This window comes from Notolepis coatsorum (assembly GCF_963971535.1).
Source record: "Notolepis coatsorum genome assembly, chromosome: 10".
NCBI lineage: Eukaryota > Metazoa > Chordata > Actinopteri > Aulopiformes > Paralepididae > Notolepis > Notolepis coatsorum.
Window position 1 is genome coordinate 78,951,953 of NC_140174.1, and position 21,270 is coordinate 78,973,222.

Genomic DNA, 21,270 nt, shown 5'->3' on the forward strand with positions numbered 1-21,270 from the left:
CAGACACACAGGACCTGCAAACTGCCGCTCCTCCTCCTCCTCCCTTGCCCCGCCCGCACCCGTGTAAAGTTTGTAAACACAGAGTACTGAGAGGAGGCTCCTCTGCTCGAGTCTATAGTGCATTCGACCGTGAGCTAACGTTAGCTACCTAGCTATCGTTACTGTTTAAACAAAATTACCCAGTCAACTATTCACTTTTAGTAGGCATTGTCTAACGGTATCTAACCGGCTAGCTACTGATAGCTCCTGATATCAACAAATGCTTCAGCAAGTCTAGTAGTGCATGTTGATACCTCCGTTAGCTCACGTTAGTTCACTGTTCAAAACGAAATGTCCCATTGAACTAAATAGTTCACTGAGGCGTTGTCTTAACGTTATATAGCCGGCTAACAGTAGCTACAGATATCTCCTGATATCAATGTCTTATAACATTGATTCGATGCGTATTCGAGCTGAGGGCTTGCTGAATGTGATTTATACCAATACTAGGGTCCAGCTGCAGCACCGGAGAATCCTGGCCGTAGCTGGAGGCTACTCGAGTACACACAGACAGTGGAGCTGTTTGCAGATAGCGAGCATTTTGACTTGTTGCGTGGTGGCGATGTCTCGCAGATAATACAAGTACAAGTCTAATTATATAATATATATATTTTATAAAAACACCCACAGAGCTGTTCTGTAAGATGTAGGAGTTATGTACACCTCCTGGGAAGCGTGAGACCACGTAGAGAAATAAGCACATTTCTCATAATGTTCCATTAAAATGGACCTCTTAACAGGCCGGCAGAAAAGTGGCAATTATTTTTGGAAAGCTACACTCATTGGCTACAACCCTGACCAATAATCTTCACAATCAGCAGATGATTGACAGTTCTAGAGAGCGTCGGGAGTCCGGGGTGGTAATTTGACGCTTGCGCATAAAAAGTTGCACGCCTGACATATCGTCATGTAACTCGAAAACCGAGGCACGGATTTGGTCGAGTGAGGTGGCATTCGAACGGCAACAAATAGAGCTTTAATTCTGTCATTTATATGTTCGGCGAAAAATGCATCCCGAGCCGCTAGACGCTCACAAATTTCCCACCTCTTCAGGACAGTTGTAATCGAGCCATTCTTGTCTGTGCCGATCAATCCCATCAGAACATCTGAAAAGCAAATGGTCGGGGATGAGAGAGAGAGGATGCATGCACTCTAAAGCTTCTAGTATCTTTTACACACTACACTGAGGATTTCATCCTACCGTTGGATTGTGTTGCACCAGCCACAGCCGTTCGTCAGGTTGGATGTCAGGCAGAGATCACAGCTTGTGTGCTGGAGACAAGCTATAGGATGAACGGTAAAATGTAAAGGTTATGAAGGTGAGAGTGAGCAGCGAAGCGAGGCTGGTGTGAGCGGTCATTCCAGGGACACTCACTGGGCAGTGGTACGAACTCGAACGCTGATCTGGTGACGATCTTCGTGGCGTCAATCTCAACGCGATGATATTCGTAGATAGTGCGCCGCCTTGCGTCTTTCAGGAGAAATATGAGACGTTGGAAACGTTAATTGTCTTGCTGCTGTACTCTCTAAGGCTCAAGTCTTCCAATAGAGATTTTGGAATTTTGAACTGTTGATTTTAGCTTCATACAATACATCAGACCGGCTTTTGGCTTTTGATCTTTTCATGGCTGCGCCTACTGTTGGGAGGAAACACACACGGTTCCTATCGACCGCCGTTGTATTTGGCCTGTGTATAAAAGCGTCGGCAGGACGCTTACATTGTTTGAAAAGTAGTTTTTGTTAGTGTGCCGTGTTAAGTCAAGCAGTTACTTTCCAACACTGTCCACCACTGAGCATTCACACTACTGTGAAAAGTTAGGTTTAATCCGTTTTCAGGCAAATATTCCCCAGTCAGCTGCAGGATATTTTCTCATTTCCCTACCAGTATATTTAATATTACGCTTATGAATTTCCTAGTGACCTAAAACTAAGAGTAATGACTATATCTGGGCAATGATGGTCTTCAGTGTGATTTTCTTTATCATTGTGTTTTGTCCTAAAGTTGTAGTTTATGAACAAACACAGTCCCCAAATTGTTTTCCCCCAAAAGGGGGCGTGGCTCAACCAAAATAATGGCGTGGCGATCAAAATTCATTGCGATTGACATATTGCCGGTCTGGTGTGTGAAAAAGGAAACAACAAAGGTCTTTGCTTGAAGATGATATACATTGGTAGATAACTGACCTGAGATCTGTGAGGAGGGGAGGAGGGCCATAAAGGCATCTGACAGTCCCACCTTCACAGGATGTTCAGTCGAGTTAATCCTTTCCACTGGCACAGAGACCTGTAGGAGGGGAGGTGCGGTTGTTTGAATATAAATAATAATAATAATAATAATAATAATAATAATAATAATAATAATAATAATAATAATAATAATAATAATAATAATAATAATAATAATAATAATAATAATTATAATAATAATAATAATTATAATAATAATAATAAAGGTATTTTATATAGCACCTTACATAAGGTATCTCAAAGCGCTTTACATACATTATATTATGGTATATGGACAAACATAGTACATGGACTTTCACAATGACAACATGGTAGGGATACTACAGCGAAAGAGAGACAGCTTAGAGACAAGGAAGAGAGAACATTTTAAATAAATAATAATTGTTACGAAGGATCAGATTAAACCGAATATATATATTTACTACTTGATATATATTGCATAATATTTGTATATTGTTTGATATCCCTTGTGTATTCCTTGTACATATACACGGAATATCCCTTTACCTAGTACAGACCATAATATTTCGTTCTCCTATTGGACAGCGGTCCCTTAGGCGCCACTGCCATACCCCCAAGGTCTAGTTCAAAGTCACCGCCAAAGACATGCCTGGACATGAACGGCTCTGCGCAAGAATACGAGACAGGAATAAGGCTGGTACTAGTTTGTTCACCTAACGTATAAATACGGCGCAGGTGAATACAGAAGTTAGTTCGAGTTACCCAAGTGAAGCCTCACCCCACGATACAACGTGCGGTGAAGTAAGGCCTGTTTGGCCCCAAATAGAGCATTGAGACCGCGTGCGAATTGATAACTGAAGTATCAGAGTTTAACGCTGTACCGTCGAGTTCGACCTATTCTATTAATTCAGTAATAGTCTATTTATGTATAGTGTATCGTGCGGCTACCGTTCTACAGTGACCAGCATTACCAACGTTTCCTCGTACCAGCTAGTGTGCTTATCCAGGCTGGGCAGCTTACCCTGGCGCCTTCACCCGAGGAGCCCTAGACGAGGACCGTGTGGACATGTACACTGGATAACCTACCCGACGACTACATAGCCCTTTTCGGCTGGATTATATTTGCTTTGGTCCTGTAACTGATGGAGCGGAGAATCGTCTACACCCACAATTGTGTGGGATTTACCCTGTGAGGAGCAACGTCGAGCCCGCCTCTAAGAAGCCTGAGGCTGGCTAGCTTTCTTCCATGCGGAGCTGCATGCCGGAGAATAGCTGTTATTCGTCTGCGGATCAAGAGATTATTGCACCGTCTCCTGTACTTGGAGTTAGAGCTGCCGCGGTATCGGTATTACCGCGGTATCGCTGTTACATCATGCCCACCGCAGCGTTGGGCTGAATACCGGCATCACCGCTGTTTTTTATTATATTATTATTATTATTACGCTCTCGTTGGGCTTGCGGCTCTGCAGATATACCCTACTTCTCTGTCGAGATTCCAAGCGACCCTATTGGGTACCAGAAAAGTCACATGAAACACTGCAGACCACAGATTGGTCAGAAGAGATACGCGAAGTGCTTTTACTTCCTGAATCTCAGCCATGAGCCATTGATCAGAGCTCAGTCACAACACGGCTAATAGTACGTTAGCTCCCACCGGAGACCGGAGTGGATTGCCGTCGCTCCTCAGGGAACGAGGCATAATGATTTTAATGCAACGAAATGTTATAATAAAAGCCCTTCGTTCTATACACTTGTCTGATTGAAAACTTTATTAACAGACTGCAGAATGGGTACAACTCGGCACGCTCTGAGCAAAGAAAGGAACTTAGATATTAATTTAGTAACGCTTGCCTTGCTATGGTCCGGTAAATACGAACGTGTAACTATACTAACGTTAATGCCACAAATCGAATGCCTTTGTAATCATAAGTAGTAACGTTATAATAATAATAATAAGAAAGGGTCGGGGGGGTAACCGGCGGGCGCGCCGCTACCACTCCTGCCCGCGACACCGAGTGAACGGCGCACGACCAGAGGGGAGACTTCGAATCCGTGTTTCACTTTTAATAACGAATGCGTGCTTGCCGAATCCCAAACAATATTCATGCTGCAAAGTCATCCTCTAAAGATAGACATTTAGACTAGAGGCAGGCTATATGCTATAAAGAGTAGACTACTACTAAAAAAAAAATGCATTCAAACTTTTTTTTTAAATTTTTTGTGTGCGTGCGGTAAAAACCGCGGCGGTAGGAAATATTTTGCAAATTTGTGCGGTAAGGAAATAATCAATACCGCGGCAGCTCTACTTGGAGTCTCCCTATTCTTCGTTGACCCAGACTCTGCTACAGACAAATCCTCTCCCCTTGCTGGCCTACAACCGGAGGGACCCTACCAGTATCTCCCGCTGCCCTACTAGTGTACCATAGATATAATTCCTAAGATACAGGTGGTATTCATTATCTCCTGCGTAATATGATAATGGACTTACGTTATTGATTTACTCACGCACATTCTTCGCCTTATAAGCGCGACTCTACGTAAAGTATTGTTATATACTATCATTACTGCTAATAAATATTATTATAACCCAGATTTGTGTGGAACCGTGTCATTGTGGAAGTGTTCATCTGATATACCTGTGTACTGTATGGCCAGTAGTAATGTACATAAGACAGTAGTGGTTTAATGATACCATACTTATTTAATACAGTCAGGGAATTGTACCCCTCAGTTACAATTGGTCCTTCGAGCCGGAGGGTAACTAGCGTAATATTAATATAGTATTAATATTGACATGGCCAATGATGAACACTCCACAAACGGTTCTCCTAAAATAGATCGCCCGCAGCGTAGACGGCATCCACCTCAGTACTTAGAGGACTACGCTGCCAGTATACTACCTAGCTTTCTACAGACGTTAAACGCGGAAAAAGCGGATAGTAAAAGTATGTCAAACCCTACCGACCAGGCGACCCCGCCAGTAGAGACCCTAGTGGGTTCTAACGTAACTGACCAAGCTCACGGGGGGGACCAGGAGGGACCTGACATGACTCTACCCCCCGCCAACGTCAACGAGGTAGTCCCCGGAGAGCTCCAGGATAAAGAAAGCCCTCCAGGGACGGAACCCGACCCACCACAAGAAGAGACGCGCACCCAGGAGATGGATCTCCTCGGTACGCGACAGGAGAACGGATCTCCAACGAGTACTACCAGAAGCCGATCACCTCTACCAGCGTCTTCCCCCAGCGAGGCGGACAAGATGCTGGCGCAGGCCTTTATCGCCACCCTGGCAGCCACAACCGAACGTGATCGACTCCAAGCACAGACGCTTAGCGAGCGCGAACATTCTTCCATGGAACAAGAACGCTTCCACGCGAAACTCCAAGCGCAAGCCCTTAGTGAACGCGAACACTCTGCGACCGAGCGAGAGCGCTTCCAGGCGCAGCAACGGAGTGACGAAGACCGCATACGCCTAGAGATTAGACGCCTCCAGACGGAAGAGAATATGGAAAGAGACCGCGCCGAAGCCCAGCGCGCCGCCGCCGGTGCCCAACGCGAAGCAGAGCGCGACCTCGCTCTCACCAAGCGCGAAGCCGAGCGCGACCGATTACAAGCGCAGATAATGGAGCAGCTGATTGCCAGGGTAACCCCCCCTCCCTCCGCACGGGGCTCCAGGGCCTCGTCAAGACAAGGGTTTAGGGCACCCTCCCCTACCCGATCAAGCGACCCTGAGCCCGGCCAACAGAGAGAGCCTATACCCCTCTCCGAACCCCTTCCCCGACCGGTCCAAGCGAGACCCAGCAACAGGGAAGAACCGGCCTATGCCGCGGAGAGACTAAATAGACGACTACAGGATCTAGATGACCTGGCAGAGGAAGAAGAAGAGGGAGAGGAGGAGAGTCAAGCCCAACAGCATCATCGTACTCCACAGGACCAGGAGGTCCAGTACAGCCCAGACTTTACCCCCGCGGCTCTGCGCTACAGACCCCCGACTCAATTCACGGGTGAGCTTGACGCACAACCAGCCCCGAGGAACAGCACCTGGGTACGCGGGCCTTGGTACCCGACAGGTACCAGCCCACCACGACAAGTAAGAGGAGACTCGCCTAGGAGGCCTCTCCTCCAACGCTCACCGATGTGCCAGCCATCCATGGCATCGTACCTTGGCACACCGACGTTCCCGGACTTCACACACGAGAACAGAGCACAGTACACAGAGCTACGAATGTGCTTAGAGACAATGATGTCCGATGTAACAGATGAACCGTACAAGTATGCTATCCTACTCAAGCACCTGAAGGTGCCCAGAGCGCACAATATAGCGCTGGCATATTCCACCTCTACTACCCCGTACACCGCGGCTCTAGCAGCCCTCGACCAACGATATGGACGCATATGGGACTAGGTAATACAAGAGATAAGGAATATTGACCGTCTACCCCCAGCCACAGACAATCGCTCACTAGATGACCTGTCTATCAAGGTACAATCCCTGGTAGGGATGCTGGGGGCGCAAAAGGAAAAGGGTATGCACGAACTGTACGCAAACTCTAATGTTGAGAGGATTTTAGAGAAGCTTCCGCCCGCCCGACAAGAGCGCTTCAGGCGGCAAAGAGACCACCGTGATCCTAACGGTCCCGAGCCATCCCTCCTAGACCTAGCCGACTTCCTGGCGAGAGAAGTCAACAGCCTATGGTTGGATACGTTCGTGCGGAGCACGCCAAGCTCCAGAGAGGGACCTAGGAGAGCAAACGATGGCCGCAGGCTGGTGACCGTCATGCACCAAGCCGAATCAGTACCGAGCAACAAGAACCACAGTACCCCCTCTGTTGTGAAGGATCAGATTAAACCGAATATATATATTTATTTATATATATATATTTAATAGTATTTGTATATCGTTTGATATCCCCCGTATATTCCTTGTACAATATGCACTGAATATCCCTTTAGTCTACTAAACAGCCCATAATAGTTTCATTCTACCATTGGACGAGAACCTGGCGCCAGCAGCCATACCCCTAGGTTCAAGTTCAATCGTGCCGACCAACATGTCGTGGCAAGCCCGGTTCCGCGTAGGAATACGTCTGGCGAAATACGAATGGTACTATTTGTTCACAGCGCATATATATATGGCGCAAGTAAAGTAGAACTTTCTTTTAGTCCATTAGTTCTTTACCCTCCAACCGAGTAACAGACGCGAAGCCTCACCCACGACGCACGTGTGGTGCAGTAAGGCCTACTTGGCCTCAGAATAGGCATTGAGATATCGTGTGGATTAATAGTTGAATTGTCATAGTTTGGCACTATACCGTCGAGTTGGACGTATTTCTATTAAGCTAATAATAGTCTATTATGTATGGTGCATCGTTTGGTTAGAGTTATAAAGTTATCAGTACCCCCATCGTTCCTGACGTTATCTGGAGTCTTAACCAGGCTGGGCAGACCACTAGTGGTGCTTGCATCCGAGGAGCTCCGGGCCAGGACGAGGAGACCTGTACATTGGATTACTTTACCCGGACGACGGCGAGCCTTCCACGGCTTGGATTATGCTTTGGGTGCTTTGATTATTCCCTGGATAACGGCCAACACTGCTGAGTGTTGGAACTACCCCCCGGAGAGGAGTCCAGGTGAGACGGCGCTCTACACCAGTGAGGTCGCCTCACGTCTCTCCGTTGTGGACCGGCAGCTACCGTCCACCAGAGGGTCCAGCTGTATTCATCTGCGGACCGAGGTTCTGTGGGCACCGTGTTCAAGACTTTGAATTCTCCCAAGAAATCGTCGGCCAGATGGGATACCGCCAGCGGCTCTTCTAACCCCCCCCTCCTACAACCAGCGGGACCCCCCCCCCCTTAGTGTATCCAGCTATAATCATTTAAGTACCATCGCTATAGTTCCCTAAAGAACCAGGTTGTATACTTACTCCCTGCGTAACCAGAGATTGGACATTCAATGTTGATTTACCTACGAATACTCATTTGCCATACAAGTGCATTTCAAATCATAAATGTCATCAAGTGAACGTTGTATATACCCTTTGCTATATAAAATATTCGATTTGTACATTTGTGTGGACTTCGTTTCATCAGGTGGGAAAGTGTTCATCATATCTATATCATGTACTGGATGGCCAGAAGTTAAAGTACAAGAGGTAGTGGTTTAATAATACCATACTTATCAATACAGTCAGGGAATTGTACCCCTCAGTTACAATTGGTCCTTCGAGCCGGAGGGTAACTAGTGTAATATTAATATAGTGTTATTAATATTAAAATGGCCTATGATGAACACTCCACGAAATGGTCCTCCTAACGTAGAACGCCCGCAGCGCAGACGACAGCCACCTCAGTACTTAGAGGATTACGCTGTCAGTCAACTACCTAGCCTTCGACAAACGGTAAACGCGGTAAAAGTAGAAAGTAAAATTATGTCTGACCTTAACGACCAGGTTTCCCCGACCACAGAGGCCCTAGTAGGTTCTAATGTAACTGACCAAGCTCACGGTGGGGACCAGGAGGGAGCTGACATGCCTTTACCCCCCGCCAATCCCGAAGAAGTAGTCCCCGACCAGCCCCGGGAGGAAGACAACCCTACAGAGAGAGAACTCTGCACGGAAGAAGAGGAGGAGAGCGCCGAGGAAATAGAGCTCCAGGACTCCCCAACGAGTACACCCAGGAGCGGCTCACCCAGGAGCGGCTCACCTCCACAACCGCCTTCCCCCAGCGAAGCGGAGAGGATGCTACAACAGGCGTTCCTCGTCAGCCTGACAGCCTCTACCGAACGCGATCGACTTCAGGGTGAACGCGATCGTCTCCAAGCACAGACGCTTAGCGAGCGCGAACAACTCCAAGCGCAACAACGGAGCGAAGAAGAGCGCATACGCCTGGAGATGAGACGCCTTCAGACGGAAGAGAATATGGCAAGAGACCGAGCAGACACCCAGCGTGCCGCTGCCGGTGCCCAAAGAGACGCAGAGCGCGAACTCGCTCTCATCCAGCGCGAAGCCGAGCGCGACAGACTACAAGCCGAGCGCGACAAGCTACAAGCGCAACTAATGGAGCAGCTGATCCTCAAGGCAACACCCTCTCCCTCCGCCAGGGGTTCAAGGAACTCGTCGAGACAACAGTCAAGGGCAGCGTCTCCTAACCGAGCAAGCGACCCTGAACTTGACCAACAGACCGAGCCTATACCCCCCGCAGACCCCCTTCCCAGACCGGTCCAAGCGAGACCCAGCTACAAGGAAGGAGCGGCATACACTGCGGAGAAGCTAAATAAACGACTACAGGATCTGGAAGACCTGATAGAGGAAGAAGAGGGAGAGGAGGAGAACCAAGCCCGACGACAGCACAGTACTCCACCGGACCAGGAGGTCCAGTACAGCCCAGGCTATACCCCCGCGGCGCTGCGCTACAGACTCCCGACTCTATTCACGGGTGAGCACGACGCACGACCAGCCCGAGGAATAGCACCTGGACCAGCGGGCCATGGTACCCTGTCGGTACCAGCCCACCGAGAGGCGCAAGAGGAGACTCGCCTAGGAGGTCTCTCCCCCAACGCTCGCCGATGTATCAGCCATCCACGGCGCCATACATTGCGACACCGCCCACCAGACGGAGTGTGTACAGAACACTCGCCAGACAATATGACCCGTTGGGATGTATTTTACCTTACACCACCAGGGCAAAGATGATTGTACGAGCACTATGGGACAAGGACCAGGGCTGGGACGACCCCATACCCGCACACCTTGCCTCGACATGGAGAGAGTGGGAGACGGAACTCCGCTCACTCCCAGGCGTCAATATACGCCGCAGCTACTTCCCATCCACAGTGAGGCCAGAGACATGCAAGATTGATCTACACGTCTTCAGCGACGCCTCCGAAGTAGCCTATGGATCGGTGGCCTACTTTGCGTGCCCAAGAGAAGGGAGGAAAGATACACACTGCTTTCATCCTGGCTCGCTCAAGAATAGCCCCACGAAAGCAACAATCTATCCCGCGTCTAGAGCTCTGCGCAGCCCTAGCAGGAGCGCATCTAGCCACGTTAATCCAACGTGAACTCACCATTCCGGTGCACAGAACAATCTTGTGGTCAGATTCCACGACAGTACTCACATGGATCAAGTCTGATTCATGCAGATACAAAGTCTTCGTGGGAGTCAGAGTCACCGAGATTCAAGAGTTAACAGAAGCAGCGAGCTGGCGGTATGTGGACACCAAACACAACCCAGCTGACGTCATCACCCGGGGAATGTCTCTGGATGACCTCACCCGTCGCAACATCTACAGTGACGGACCAGAATTCCTCAAGCTCCCGGAAGAAGAGTGGCCTACGCCCACCCCACGGGAAGCAAGTAACGAGGAGGCTGAGAACAAGAAACCTATGTTCTGTGGACTGAGCACAGTCGCCTCCACAGACCCCAACATAGATGACTGCATTACCCTAGAGAGTGCGCAGCAAAAGACATTCCTGTGGCACCACCCAGAGATTCAGTCCACCGCTGACATTTCAGCAGCTGACTACGAAGAAGCAGAACTTCTTCTACTACAACGAGCCCAGAGAGACTCGTTCCCCGATGAGCTAGACTGTCTACAGGGAGGAAAGCCCGTCCCATCAGACAGCAGACTGCTCCACCTGGCACCCGAGAGTGACGCCCATAATCTCATCAGAGTGGGTGGTCGCCTGCGGAGACCCCCCGATCTACCGGATGACATTAAGTACCCGATAGTCTTGAACAGCCGACACAAGGTCACAGAGCTGATCATAAAGAAATACGACGAGGATGTACACCACGCAGGAGCAGAGAGAGTCTTCGCGGAGATCAGACGTCGCTATTGGATACTTCAAGGAAGAGAAGCGGTGCGACGCTTCCAGTGAACCTGTCTAGACTGCCGAAAGTGGCGCGCGCAGCCCAGCATACCACGGATGGCTGACTTACCCCCCTGTCGCCTCCGACTCGGCGACAAGCCATTCCACTCCACAGGCATGGACTGTTTTGGCCCGTTGTATATAAAGAGAGGAAGAGGAACCGAGAAGCGGTGGGGTATTGTATTCAAATGCATGACCACCAGAGCGATACATATCGAGCTCCTTCCGACCATGAGCACAGACTCATTCCTTATGGCCTTCCGAAGATTCACATCACGGAAAGGAAAACCGTCTACATTGTTGTCTGATCACGGGACAAACTTCAAAGGCGGAGAAAGAGAGCTGAGAGAGAGCTTCCAAGCTATGGGCCCAGAACTTAAGACCCACCTCGCTCCATCCCAGATTGACTTCCAGTTTAATCCCCCGAACGCACCCCACTTCGGTGGAACCTGGGAACGAGAAGTACGTTCTATAAAGACAGCCCTGTACGCCGTGCTTGGGGCCCAGACTGTGGCGGAGGAAGTCCTAATGACAGTCCTCACGGAGATCGAGGGAGTATTGAACTCAAAACCCCTCGGTTACGTCTCCAGTGATGTAGCAGATGTCGACCCAGTCACCCCCAACACACTCTTAATGGGGCGGCTGGACCCCGCGCTACCCCAGACAATGTACAGGCCTGAAGAAGCGAACGGCCGAAGAATGTGGAGGTACAGTCAAGTACTAGCTGACAAGTTTTGGAGCAGCTTCCTACTCCACTACCTACCGTCTCTACAGACCCGCCAGAAGTGGGTAAAAGAGAGAGACAATTTGACAGAAGGAACAGTCGTCATGATTATCGACCAGTCACTACCCAGAGCTATGTGGCCGGCTGGCCGCGTAAGCAAAGTGATCACCGGTGCCGATGGCAAGGTCCGAGCAGCTGAAGTACTCGTCCAAGGGCGCACTTACACACGACCCGTGGCGAGGCTAATAGAACTGCCCCGACTCCCAGATACTATCGATGATGACCATGACCCCATGACTTTGTGAGTTGACTGACCCTTACAGCGGACCTTGAGTGGTAGACAGTGCGGTTAATCTGTCTCTGCTTAGCTAATTAGGTGGGACTAATTAGGGGGCGGCTGTTGTGAAGGATCAGATTAAACCGAATATATATATTTATTTATATATATATATTTAATAGTATTTGTATATCGTTTGATATCCCCCGTATATTCCTTGTACAATATGCACTGAATATCCCTTTAGTCTACTAAACAGCCCATAATAGTTTCATTCTACCATTGGACAAGAACCTGGCGCCAGCAGCCATACCCCTAGGTTCAAGTTCAATCGTGCCGACCAACATGTCGTGGCAAGCCCGGTTCCGCGTAGGAATACGTCTGGCGAAATACGAATGGTACTATTTGTTCACAGCGCATATATATATGGCGCAAGTAAAGTAGAACTTTCTTTTAGTCCATTAGTTCTTTACCCTCCAACCGAGTAACAGACGCGAAGCCTCACCCACGACGCACGTGTGGTGCAGTAAGGCCTACTTGGCCTCAGAATAGGCATTGAGATATCGTGTGGATTAATAGTTGAATTGTCATAGTTTGGCACTATACCGTCGAGTTGGACGTATTTCTATTAAGCTAATAATAGTCTATTATGTATGGTGCATCGTTCGGTTAGAGTTATAAAGTTATCAGTACCCCCATCGTTCCTGACGTTATCTGGAGTCTTAACCAGGCTGGGCAGACCACTAGTGGTGCTTGCATCCGAGGAGCTCCGGGCCAGGACGAGGAGACCTGTACATTGGATTACTTTACCCGGACGACGGCGAGCCTTCCACGGCTTGGATTATGCTTTGGGTGCTTTGATTATTCCCTGGATAACGGCCAACACTGCGGAGTGTTGGAACTACCCCCCGGAGAGGAGTCCAGGTGAGACGGCGCTCTACACCAGTGAGGTCGCCTCACGTCTCTCCGTTGTGGACCGGCAGCTACCGTCCACCAGAGGGTCCAGCTGTATTCATCTGCGGACCGAGGTTCTGTGGGCACCGTGTTCAAGACTTTGAATTCTCCCAAGAAATCGTCGGCCAGATGGGATACCGCCAGCGGCTCTTCTAACCCCCCCCTCCTACTGTCTTACAACCAGCGGGACCCCCCCCCCTTAGTGTATCCAGCTATAATCATTTAAGTACCATCGCTATAGTTCCCTAAAGAACCAGGTTGTATACTTACTCCCTGCGTAACCAGAGATTGGACATTCAATGTTGATTTACCTACGAATACTCATTTGCCATACAAGTGCATTTCAAATCATAAATGTCATCAAGTGAACGTTGTATATACCCTTTGCTATATAAAATATTCGATTTGTACATTTGTGTGGACTTTGTTTCATCAGGTGGGAAAGTGTTCATCATATCTATATCATGTACTGGATGGCCAGAAGTTAAAGTACAAGAGGTAGTGGTTTAATAATACCATACTTATCAATACAGTCAGGGAATTGTACCCCTCAGTTACACCCTCGATGAAAGAGAAATGGAAGATTGTATGCCCGTACTGCAAAAAGGAACACTGGCTGTCACACTGTGACACGTTCAAGAAGATGACCGCCGACGAGGTGAGTCAATGGATAAAGTCCAACCGACGCTGTTACCGATGTGCGCGCAGTCACATGGCAGCCGAGTGCCGCTTAAAGAAGAGGTGTAGTCGGTGTGACGGAGCCCACTTGGACGTCCTACATGACAGTAACAGAAGAAAGCCTGCACCCTCAAGCAGCACAAAGGCAAGTGTTATGTACATTGACCCCGCCAGCAGCGGGGGCGCCCGGGTGCTCTTGAAGGTGGTCCGCGTAACATTGAGTTACGAAGACAAGGTCATGGACACCTACGCCGTCCTTGACGACGGGTCAGAGAAGACCCTTCTCCTCGTGTCCGCTGCGGCCCAGCTGGGGCTGCGGGGGAGCGAAGAAACGATGACGATTCGGACAATAAGAAGAGACCTGAAGACGATCAAGGGCGAGAATGTCTCCTTCACTATCGCAGCAAGCGGGCAGCCAGAGAGACGGTATAGGATCACTAACGTTTTCACCAGCCAAGACATAGGTCTGTCGCAGTACACCTACCCCATCGCCAAGCTGATGGATAAATATGTGCACCTGCGTCAACTACCTATACCGCTCATAGACGGTGCCACCCCGACCCTGCTGATAGGATCCGACCATGCACACCTCATCGTCCCGATGGACCGGGTCCACACTGGGCCCAGAGGCTGTCCAGCAGCAGTCGAGACCCGCCTAGGATGGACACTACAAGGCCCCCTCTCTAGGTCTCCTAACCGAACAGCAGCCACTCGCTGCCTCCACTCCAGAGTGACAGAAGAAGACACCACCCTCCTACAGCACGTCGAGAGGCTATGGACACTAGAGACAATGCCCTTTAAGAACGAAAAGAAACACATTCGTTCCAAGGAAGACATTTATGCCATAGCCCTCCTCGAGCGGGGGACAAAGAGAGTCAAAGTCAACGGAGTGATGAGATACGCAACTCCACTCCTGAGGCGAGAGGGTATGCCTACCTTCCACGCCCCAAAAGAAGCGACGGAGCGGTATCTATCGAACACAGAGCGGCGCCTAGCCAGAGACCCCGCTCAAGCGACTGTGTACCGCACTGAGATTGACAAGCTAATCACAGCGGGACACATAAAGAAAATTGACATTAAAGAGGCCGATCAGACGACCGAATCATGGTACGTGCCGCACCACAAAGTCCACCACAACGGCAAGGATCGTATTGTGTTTAACTGCAGCTACCAGATCGGATCACAAAATCTGAATAAAGAGCTCTTGCCCGGCCCAACACTCAACCCCTCTCTACTAGGCGTGTTGCTACGTTTCCGCCAAGACAAGGTGGCCATCAGCGGCGTCATCAAAGGGATGTTCCTGCAGGTGCGACTAGTGGAGGAGGACAAGCCCCTGCTGCGGTTCTTATGGAGAGAGAGGATCGGGGATGAGCAACCATCCATCTATCAATGGGAAGTCCTCCCTTTCGGAACCACATGCAGCCCATGCTGTGCTACGTTTGCACTGCAAAAACACGTCGCAGAGGACCCAGCAGCTGATGAAGAGGTCCGACAAAGTGTAGGAAATAGTTTCTACGTGGACAACTGTCTGCAAAGTGTCTCGACGCCAGAAGAAGCCGAGGCCCTCCTACTCAAGCTCCGCGCCTCCCTGATCAAAGGCGGCTTTGATCTCCGACAGTGGGCCAGCAGCGACCCTCAAGTATTGCGCAGCCTCTCCCCAGAGGACAAGGCAGCAAGCAGCGAGACCTGGATGGCGACCATCCCAGGAGAAGCCCAGGAAATGACATTAGGACTAGTCTGGCGCTTCAAAACAGACTCGCTCCATTATAAACACACACCCCTGACCAAGGAGCAGGGAAGGTCGACTTCACTACCGACCACAAGACGGAGTGTATACAGAACACTCGCCAGACAATATGACCCGTTGGGATGTATTCTACCTTACACCACCAGGGCAAAGATGATTGTAAGAGCGTTATGGGACAAGGACCAGGGCCGGGACGACCCCATACCAGAACACCTTGCCTCCACATGGAGAGAGTAGGAGAAAGAACTCAGCTCGCTCCCAGGTGTCACCATACGCCGCAGCTACTTCCCACCCACAGTGAGGCCGGAGACGTGCCAGATGGACCTGCACGTCTTCAGCGACGCCTCCGAAGTAGCCTACGGTTCGGTGGCCTACTTGCGGGCCCGAGAGGAGGGAGGAGAAATACATACTGCCTTCATCCTGGCTCGCTCAAGAATAGCCCCCCGCAAGCAACAATCTATCCCGCGTCTAGAGCTCTGCGCAGCCCTAGCAGGAGCGCAACTCGCCACGTTAATCCAACGTGAACTCACCATCCCGGTGCAAAGAACAATCCTGTGGTCAGACTCCATGACCGTACTCACATGGATCCAGTCCGATTCGTGTAGATACAAGGTCTTCGTGGGAGTCAGAATCACAGAGATCCAAGATTTAACAGAAGCAGCAAGCTGGAGGTATGTGGACACAAAACACAACCCAGCTGACATCATCACCCGGGGAATGTCCCTGGATGACCTCACCCGTCACAATCTATATAGTGACGGGCCCGAGTTCCTCAAGCTCCCGGAAGAAGAGTGGCCTACACCCACCCCACGGGAGGCGAGTGAAGAGGAGGCAGAGAAGAAGAAATCTATGTTCTGTGGGTTGACACACACACTCGTCCCCACAGATCCCAACATAGACGACTGCCTCACCCTTGAGAGTGTGCAGCTAAAGACATTCCTGTGGCACCACCCAGAGGTTCAGCCCACTACTGACATTACTGCAGCTAACTACGAAGAAGCAGAACTCCTTCTGCTACAGCGAGCCCAGAGAGACTCGTTCCCCGACGAGCTAGACTGTCTGCAGGGATCAAAGCCAGTCCCGTCAGACAGCAGACTGCTCCACTTAGCCCCTGAGAGCGACGCCCATAATCTCATCAGAGTGGGTGGTCGTCTGAGGAGAGCCCCAGACTTACCGGATGACGTCAAGTACCCGATAGTCTTAAACAGCCGACACAAGGTCACAGAGCTCATCATAAAGAAATACGACGAGGACGTGCACCACGCCGGGGCAGAGAGAGTCTTTGCGGAGATCAGACGTCGTTATTGGATACTGCAAGGAAGAGAAGCAGTACGACGCTACCAGCGGACTTGTCTAGACTGTCGTAAATGGCGAGCACAGCCCAGTATACCCCGGATGGCTGACCTACCCCCCTGTCGCCTCCGACTCGGCGACAAGCCCTTTCACTCCACCGGTATGGACTGTTTCGGCCCGCTGTATGTAAAGAAAGGAAGAGGGACTGAGAAGCGGTGGGGTATTGTATTCAAATGCATGACCACCCGAGCGATACACATAGAACTCCTTCCAACCATGAGTACAGACTCATTCCTTATGGCCTTCCGGAGATTCACATCGCGGAAAGGGAAACCGTCTATATTATTGTCTGATCACGGGACAAACTTCAAAGGCGGAGAAAGAGAGCTGAGAGAGAGCTTCCAAGCTATGGGCCCAGAACTTAAGACCCACCTCGCTCCCTCTCAGATTGATTTCCAGTTTAATCCCCCGAATGCACCTCACTTCGGTGGAACTTGGGAACGAGAAGTACGTTCAATAAAGACAGCCCTGTACGCCGTGCTTGGGGCCCAGACCGTGGCGGAAGAAGTCCTCACGACAGTCCTCACGGAGATCGAGGGAGTATTGAACTCAAAGCCCCTCGGTTACGTCTCAAGTGATGTAGCAGATGTCGACCCAGTCACCCCCAACACACTCTTGATGGGGCGACTGGACCCTGCGCTACCACAGACAGTGTACAGGCCTGAAGAAGCGAACGGCCGAAGAATGTGGAGGTACAGTCAAGTACTGGCTGACAAGTTTTGGAACAGTTTCCTCCTCCACTATCTACCGTCTCTACAGACCCGCCAGAAATGGGTGAAAGAAAGAGACAATTTGACAGAAGGAACAGTCGTCATGATTATCAACCAGTCACTACCCCGAGCTATGTGGCCGGCCGGCCGCGTAAGCAAAGTGATCACTGGTGCCGACGGAAAGGTCAGAGCGGCAGAAGTGCTCGTCCAAGGGCGGACATACACCCGGCCCGTGGCGAGGCTGATAGAGTTGCCAAGGCTCCCCGACACTTTTGATGACGACCATGACCCCCTGACTTTGTGAACTGCCCTACCCTCACAACGGACATTGAGTAGTGGACAGTGCGGTTAATCTGTCTCTGCTTATCTAATTAGGTGGGACTAATTAGGAGGCGGCTGTTACGAAGGATCAGATTAAACCTAATATATATATTTACTACTTGATATATATTGCATAATATTTGTATATCGTTTGATATCCCTTGTGTATTCCTTGTACATATACACGGAATATCCCTTTACCTAGTACAGACCATAATATTTCGTTCTCCTATTGGACAGCGGTCCCTTAGGCGCCACTGCCATACCCCCAAGGTCTAGTTCAAAGTCACCGCCAAAGACATGCCTGGACATGAACGGCTCTGCGCAAGAATACGAGACAGGAATAAGGCTGGTACTAGTTTGTTCACCTAACGTATAAATACGGCGCAGGTGAATACAGAAGTTAGTTCGAGTTACCCAAGTGAAGCCTCACCCCACGATACAACGTGCGGTGAAGTAAGGCCTGTTTGGCCCCAAATAGAGCATTGAGACCGCGTGCGAATTGATAACTGAAGTATCAGAGTTTAACGCTGTACCGTCGAGTTCGACCTATTCTATTAATTCAGTAATAGTCTATTTATGTATAGTGTATCGTGCGGCTACCGTTCTACAGTGACCAGCATTACCAACGTTTCCTCGTACCAGCTAGTGTGCTTATCCAGGCTGGGCAGCTTACCCTGGCGCCTTCACCCGAGGAGCCCTAGACGAGGACCGTGTGGACATGTACACTGGATAACCTACCCGACGACTACATAGCCCTTTTCGGCTGGATTATATTTGCTTTGGTCCTATAACTGATGGAGCGGAGAATCGTCTACACCCACAATTGTGTGGGATTTACCCTGTGAGGAGCAACGTCGAGCCCGCCTCTAAGAAGCCTGAGGCTGGCTAGCTTTCTTCCATGCTATGTTATTCGTCTGCGGATCAAGAGATTATTGCACCGTCTCCTGTACTTGGAGTCTCCCTATTCTTCGTTGACCCAGACTCTGCTACCGACAAATCCTCTCCCCTTGCTGGCCTACAACCGGAGGGACCCTACCAGTATCTCCCGCTGCCCTACTAGTGTACCATAGATATAATTCCTAAGATACAGGTGGTATTCATTATCTCCGGCGTAATATGACACGCACATTCTTCGCCTTATAAGCGCGACTCTACGTAAAGTATTGTTATATACTATCATTGCTGCTAATAAATATTATTATAACCCAGATTTGTGTGGAACCGTGTCATTGTGGAAGTGTTCATCTGATATACCTGTGTACTGTATGGCCAGTAGTAATGTACATAAGACAGTAGTGGTTTAATGATACCATACTTATTTAATACAGTCAGGGAATTGTACCCCTCAGTTACAATAATACTAAAATATAGGTGTGTACAGATGTGAAAATCTAAGTGATGCAGGGGTTGGAGGGTCAGGAGTGAGGGTATGCAAGGTTGAACAGGTGGGTTTTGAGGTGGGACTTAAATGTTTCTATGGATGGGGCTTCTTTGATGTGTGATGGGAGTTAATTCCAGAGTTGGGGAGCAGAGGAGGAGAATGATTTGTTTTCTGTGGACTTAAGGCGGTAGTGTGGTGTGCTCAGAAGGGCTACGTTGGATGAGCGGAGTGAGCGGGAGGGAGTGTAGTGTTGAAGAAGGTTGTAGATGTAGGCAGGTGCTAGGGAGTGGAGGTCTTTGTACTGTAAGTGACCATTGAAATAAACCATTGAGGTGAAAAATGTATTCACTTGTCTGAATGGAATATGAGGTTTTATGAGCTTGACCACACAAACGAAGAAGGAAAGTCAAATAATTTGAAGTCCGTAACTCACGTCTCGGTAGTTAAATACGATGGTCCCGTTGCTATGGAGGGCAGCCTGGAAGGTGAAAGGTCCTTCAGCCTCACGACCCTGTAGCCGCACCATGTCCCACTGAACCACGAAGAGATTACCTGACCAGAGGCAGGGTTCACAGGGAGGTCAAAGTTAACTAAGTGTTCCCAAATATATGGAGCTCAGAAGTAGAGCCGATACCGATATTTGGGAGTAAAGACAATCTGATACTGATATACTGTATGGGCCGCTATTTGCACAAATATTTACCAAGGATCCCTCACTTTGTTATCAAAGAGTTGTGACAAAAATATGTACTGGATCCTCTGGAGGCGGGATACTTTACAGTTGAACAAAATTTACTGTGAATATGAATATATACATGTGTGTGTGTGTGTGTGTGTGTGTGTGTGTGTGTGTGTGTGTGTGTGTATGTGTGTGCGTGCGTGCGTGCATGCGTACACAATTCAGGTGCATAAATCTAATTTAAATCTGTGATTAACTTATGATTAAAATGTAGGTTGAATAACCAAAGGTCCCTTCATTATTAATCAAATCAAATCAAATCAAATTTATTTGTAAGGCCCGACAACACACGTTAATGTCCCCATGGGCTGGACACGTCTTCTTTAAACAAGTCAAGAAGAAACATAACAACAAGTCAAGAACAAAACAAGAACACCATAAGGTCCAACACATTTTAAATAAATGCAAATAAATTAATGAATGCAAGCACTCCCAGACATACCCCACGCGAAGGTAAGGAAAAACTCACTAAAACCTAACAATAGGGAAAAATGCACCACAGGCAGTGTGGAGGAGAGAAACCTTTCAAGGGGGGGATCTCCCTTCTTGTGATAGTAGTAGTGTTGCAGACTAACAGTTGGTAAGCATGCACTCATGTGTGTAGTGAAACACAGATGAGTGCATGCAATAGCAACTGAACATTTTGAAAGATTAAAGATAGAGCTGATAGCGAATCTATTTGAGGCACAGGGGCGGCACAAAGAGGGTCGCGTCCTCCCCGTCTTAATCACGGGACGTTCAACACTCCGGTCACAGTTACAGTGTTATGTTAAGATTATACAGTATATTCAATGTATGCAACTGCTTTACCATCTCAGAGAACTGTGGATTTCAGTGTTGTAGCTCATCTTAATGTTTACCAGAGGCTACGACTAAAGACATACTTCCTCTGAGCTCTGCATCCCATAGAGGACATACTTTCTCTGAGCGCTGGATCCCATAGAGAACATACTTCCTCTGAGCTCTGCATCCCATAGAGCAGGGGTTCGAAAAAGTCGGGGTCGCCGCGCGGGGGGGGGGGGGGGGGGGGGGGGGTCGCCAAATATATATATTTTTTGCCACTGAAGTCAGGCCACTGAACTTAGAAGCAGGCCAGGACAGTGTTTCTAGTTGCAGCAGCGCAATAGTTAGATAACCTAGGTGGGGAACAACCAGGAGATCACTGCAACTCACACAAGTTGGAGAACTATCTCTCTCTCTCTCTCTCTTGCTCTCACACACACACACACACAAAAGGAGCCGCATGTGATTGGTGGAGGCGGGACCC

At 49.3% G+C, this 21,270-nt stretch overlaps 1 protein-coding gene across 1 annotated transcript in view; it reads right to left on the minus strand.

Moving 5' to 3' along the window:
- Positions 1-21,270, minus strand: part of plxdc1 (plexin domain containing 1) — a 196,237-nt gene that overhangs the window by 14,360 nt on the left and 160,607 nt on the right. The window contains exons 6-10 of the mRNA XM_084323960.1: positions 19,698-19,816; positions 2,224-2,323; positions 1,415-1,510; positions 1,241-1,322; positions 1,085-1,145 (exon numbers count right to left, since the gene is read on the minus strand). Of these exons, the coding sequence (XP_084180086.1) occupies positions 1,085-1,145; positions 1,241-1,322; positions 1,415-1,510; positions 2,224-2,323; positions 19,698-19,816 (458 nt within the window). The remainder of the gene's footprint in view (positions 1-1,084; positions 1,146-1,240; positions 1,323-1,414; positions 1,511-2,223; positions 2,324-19,697; positions 19,817-21,270) is intronic.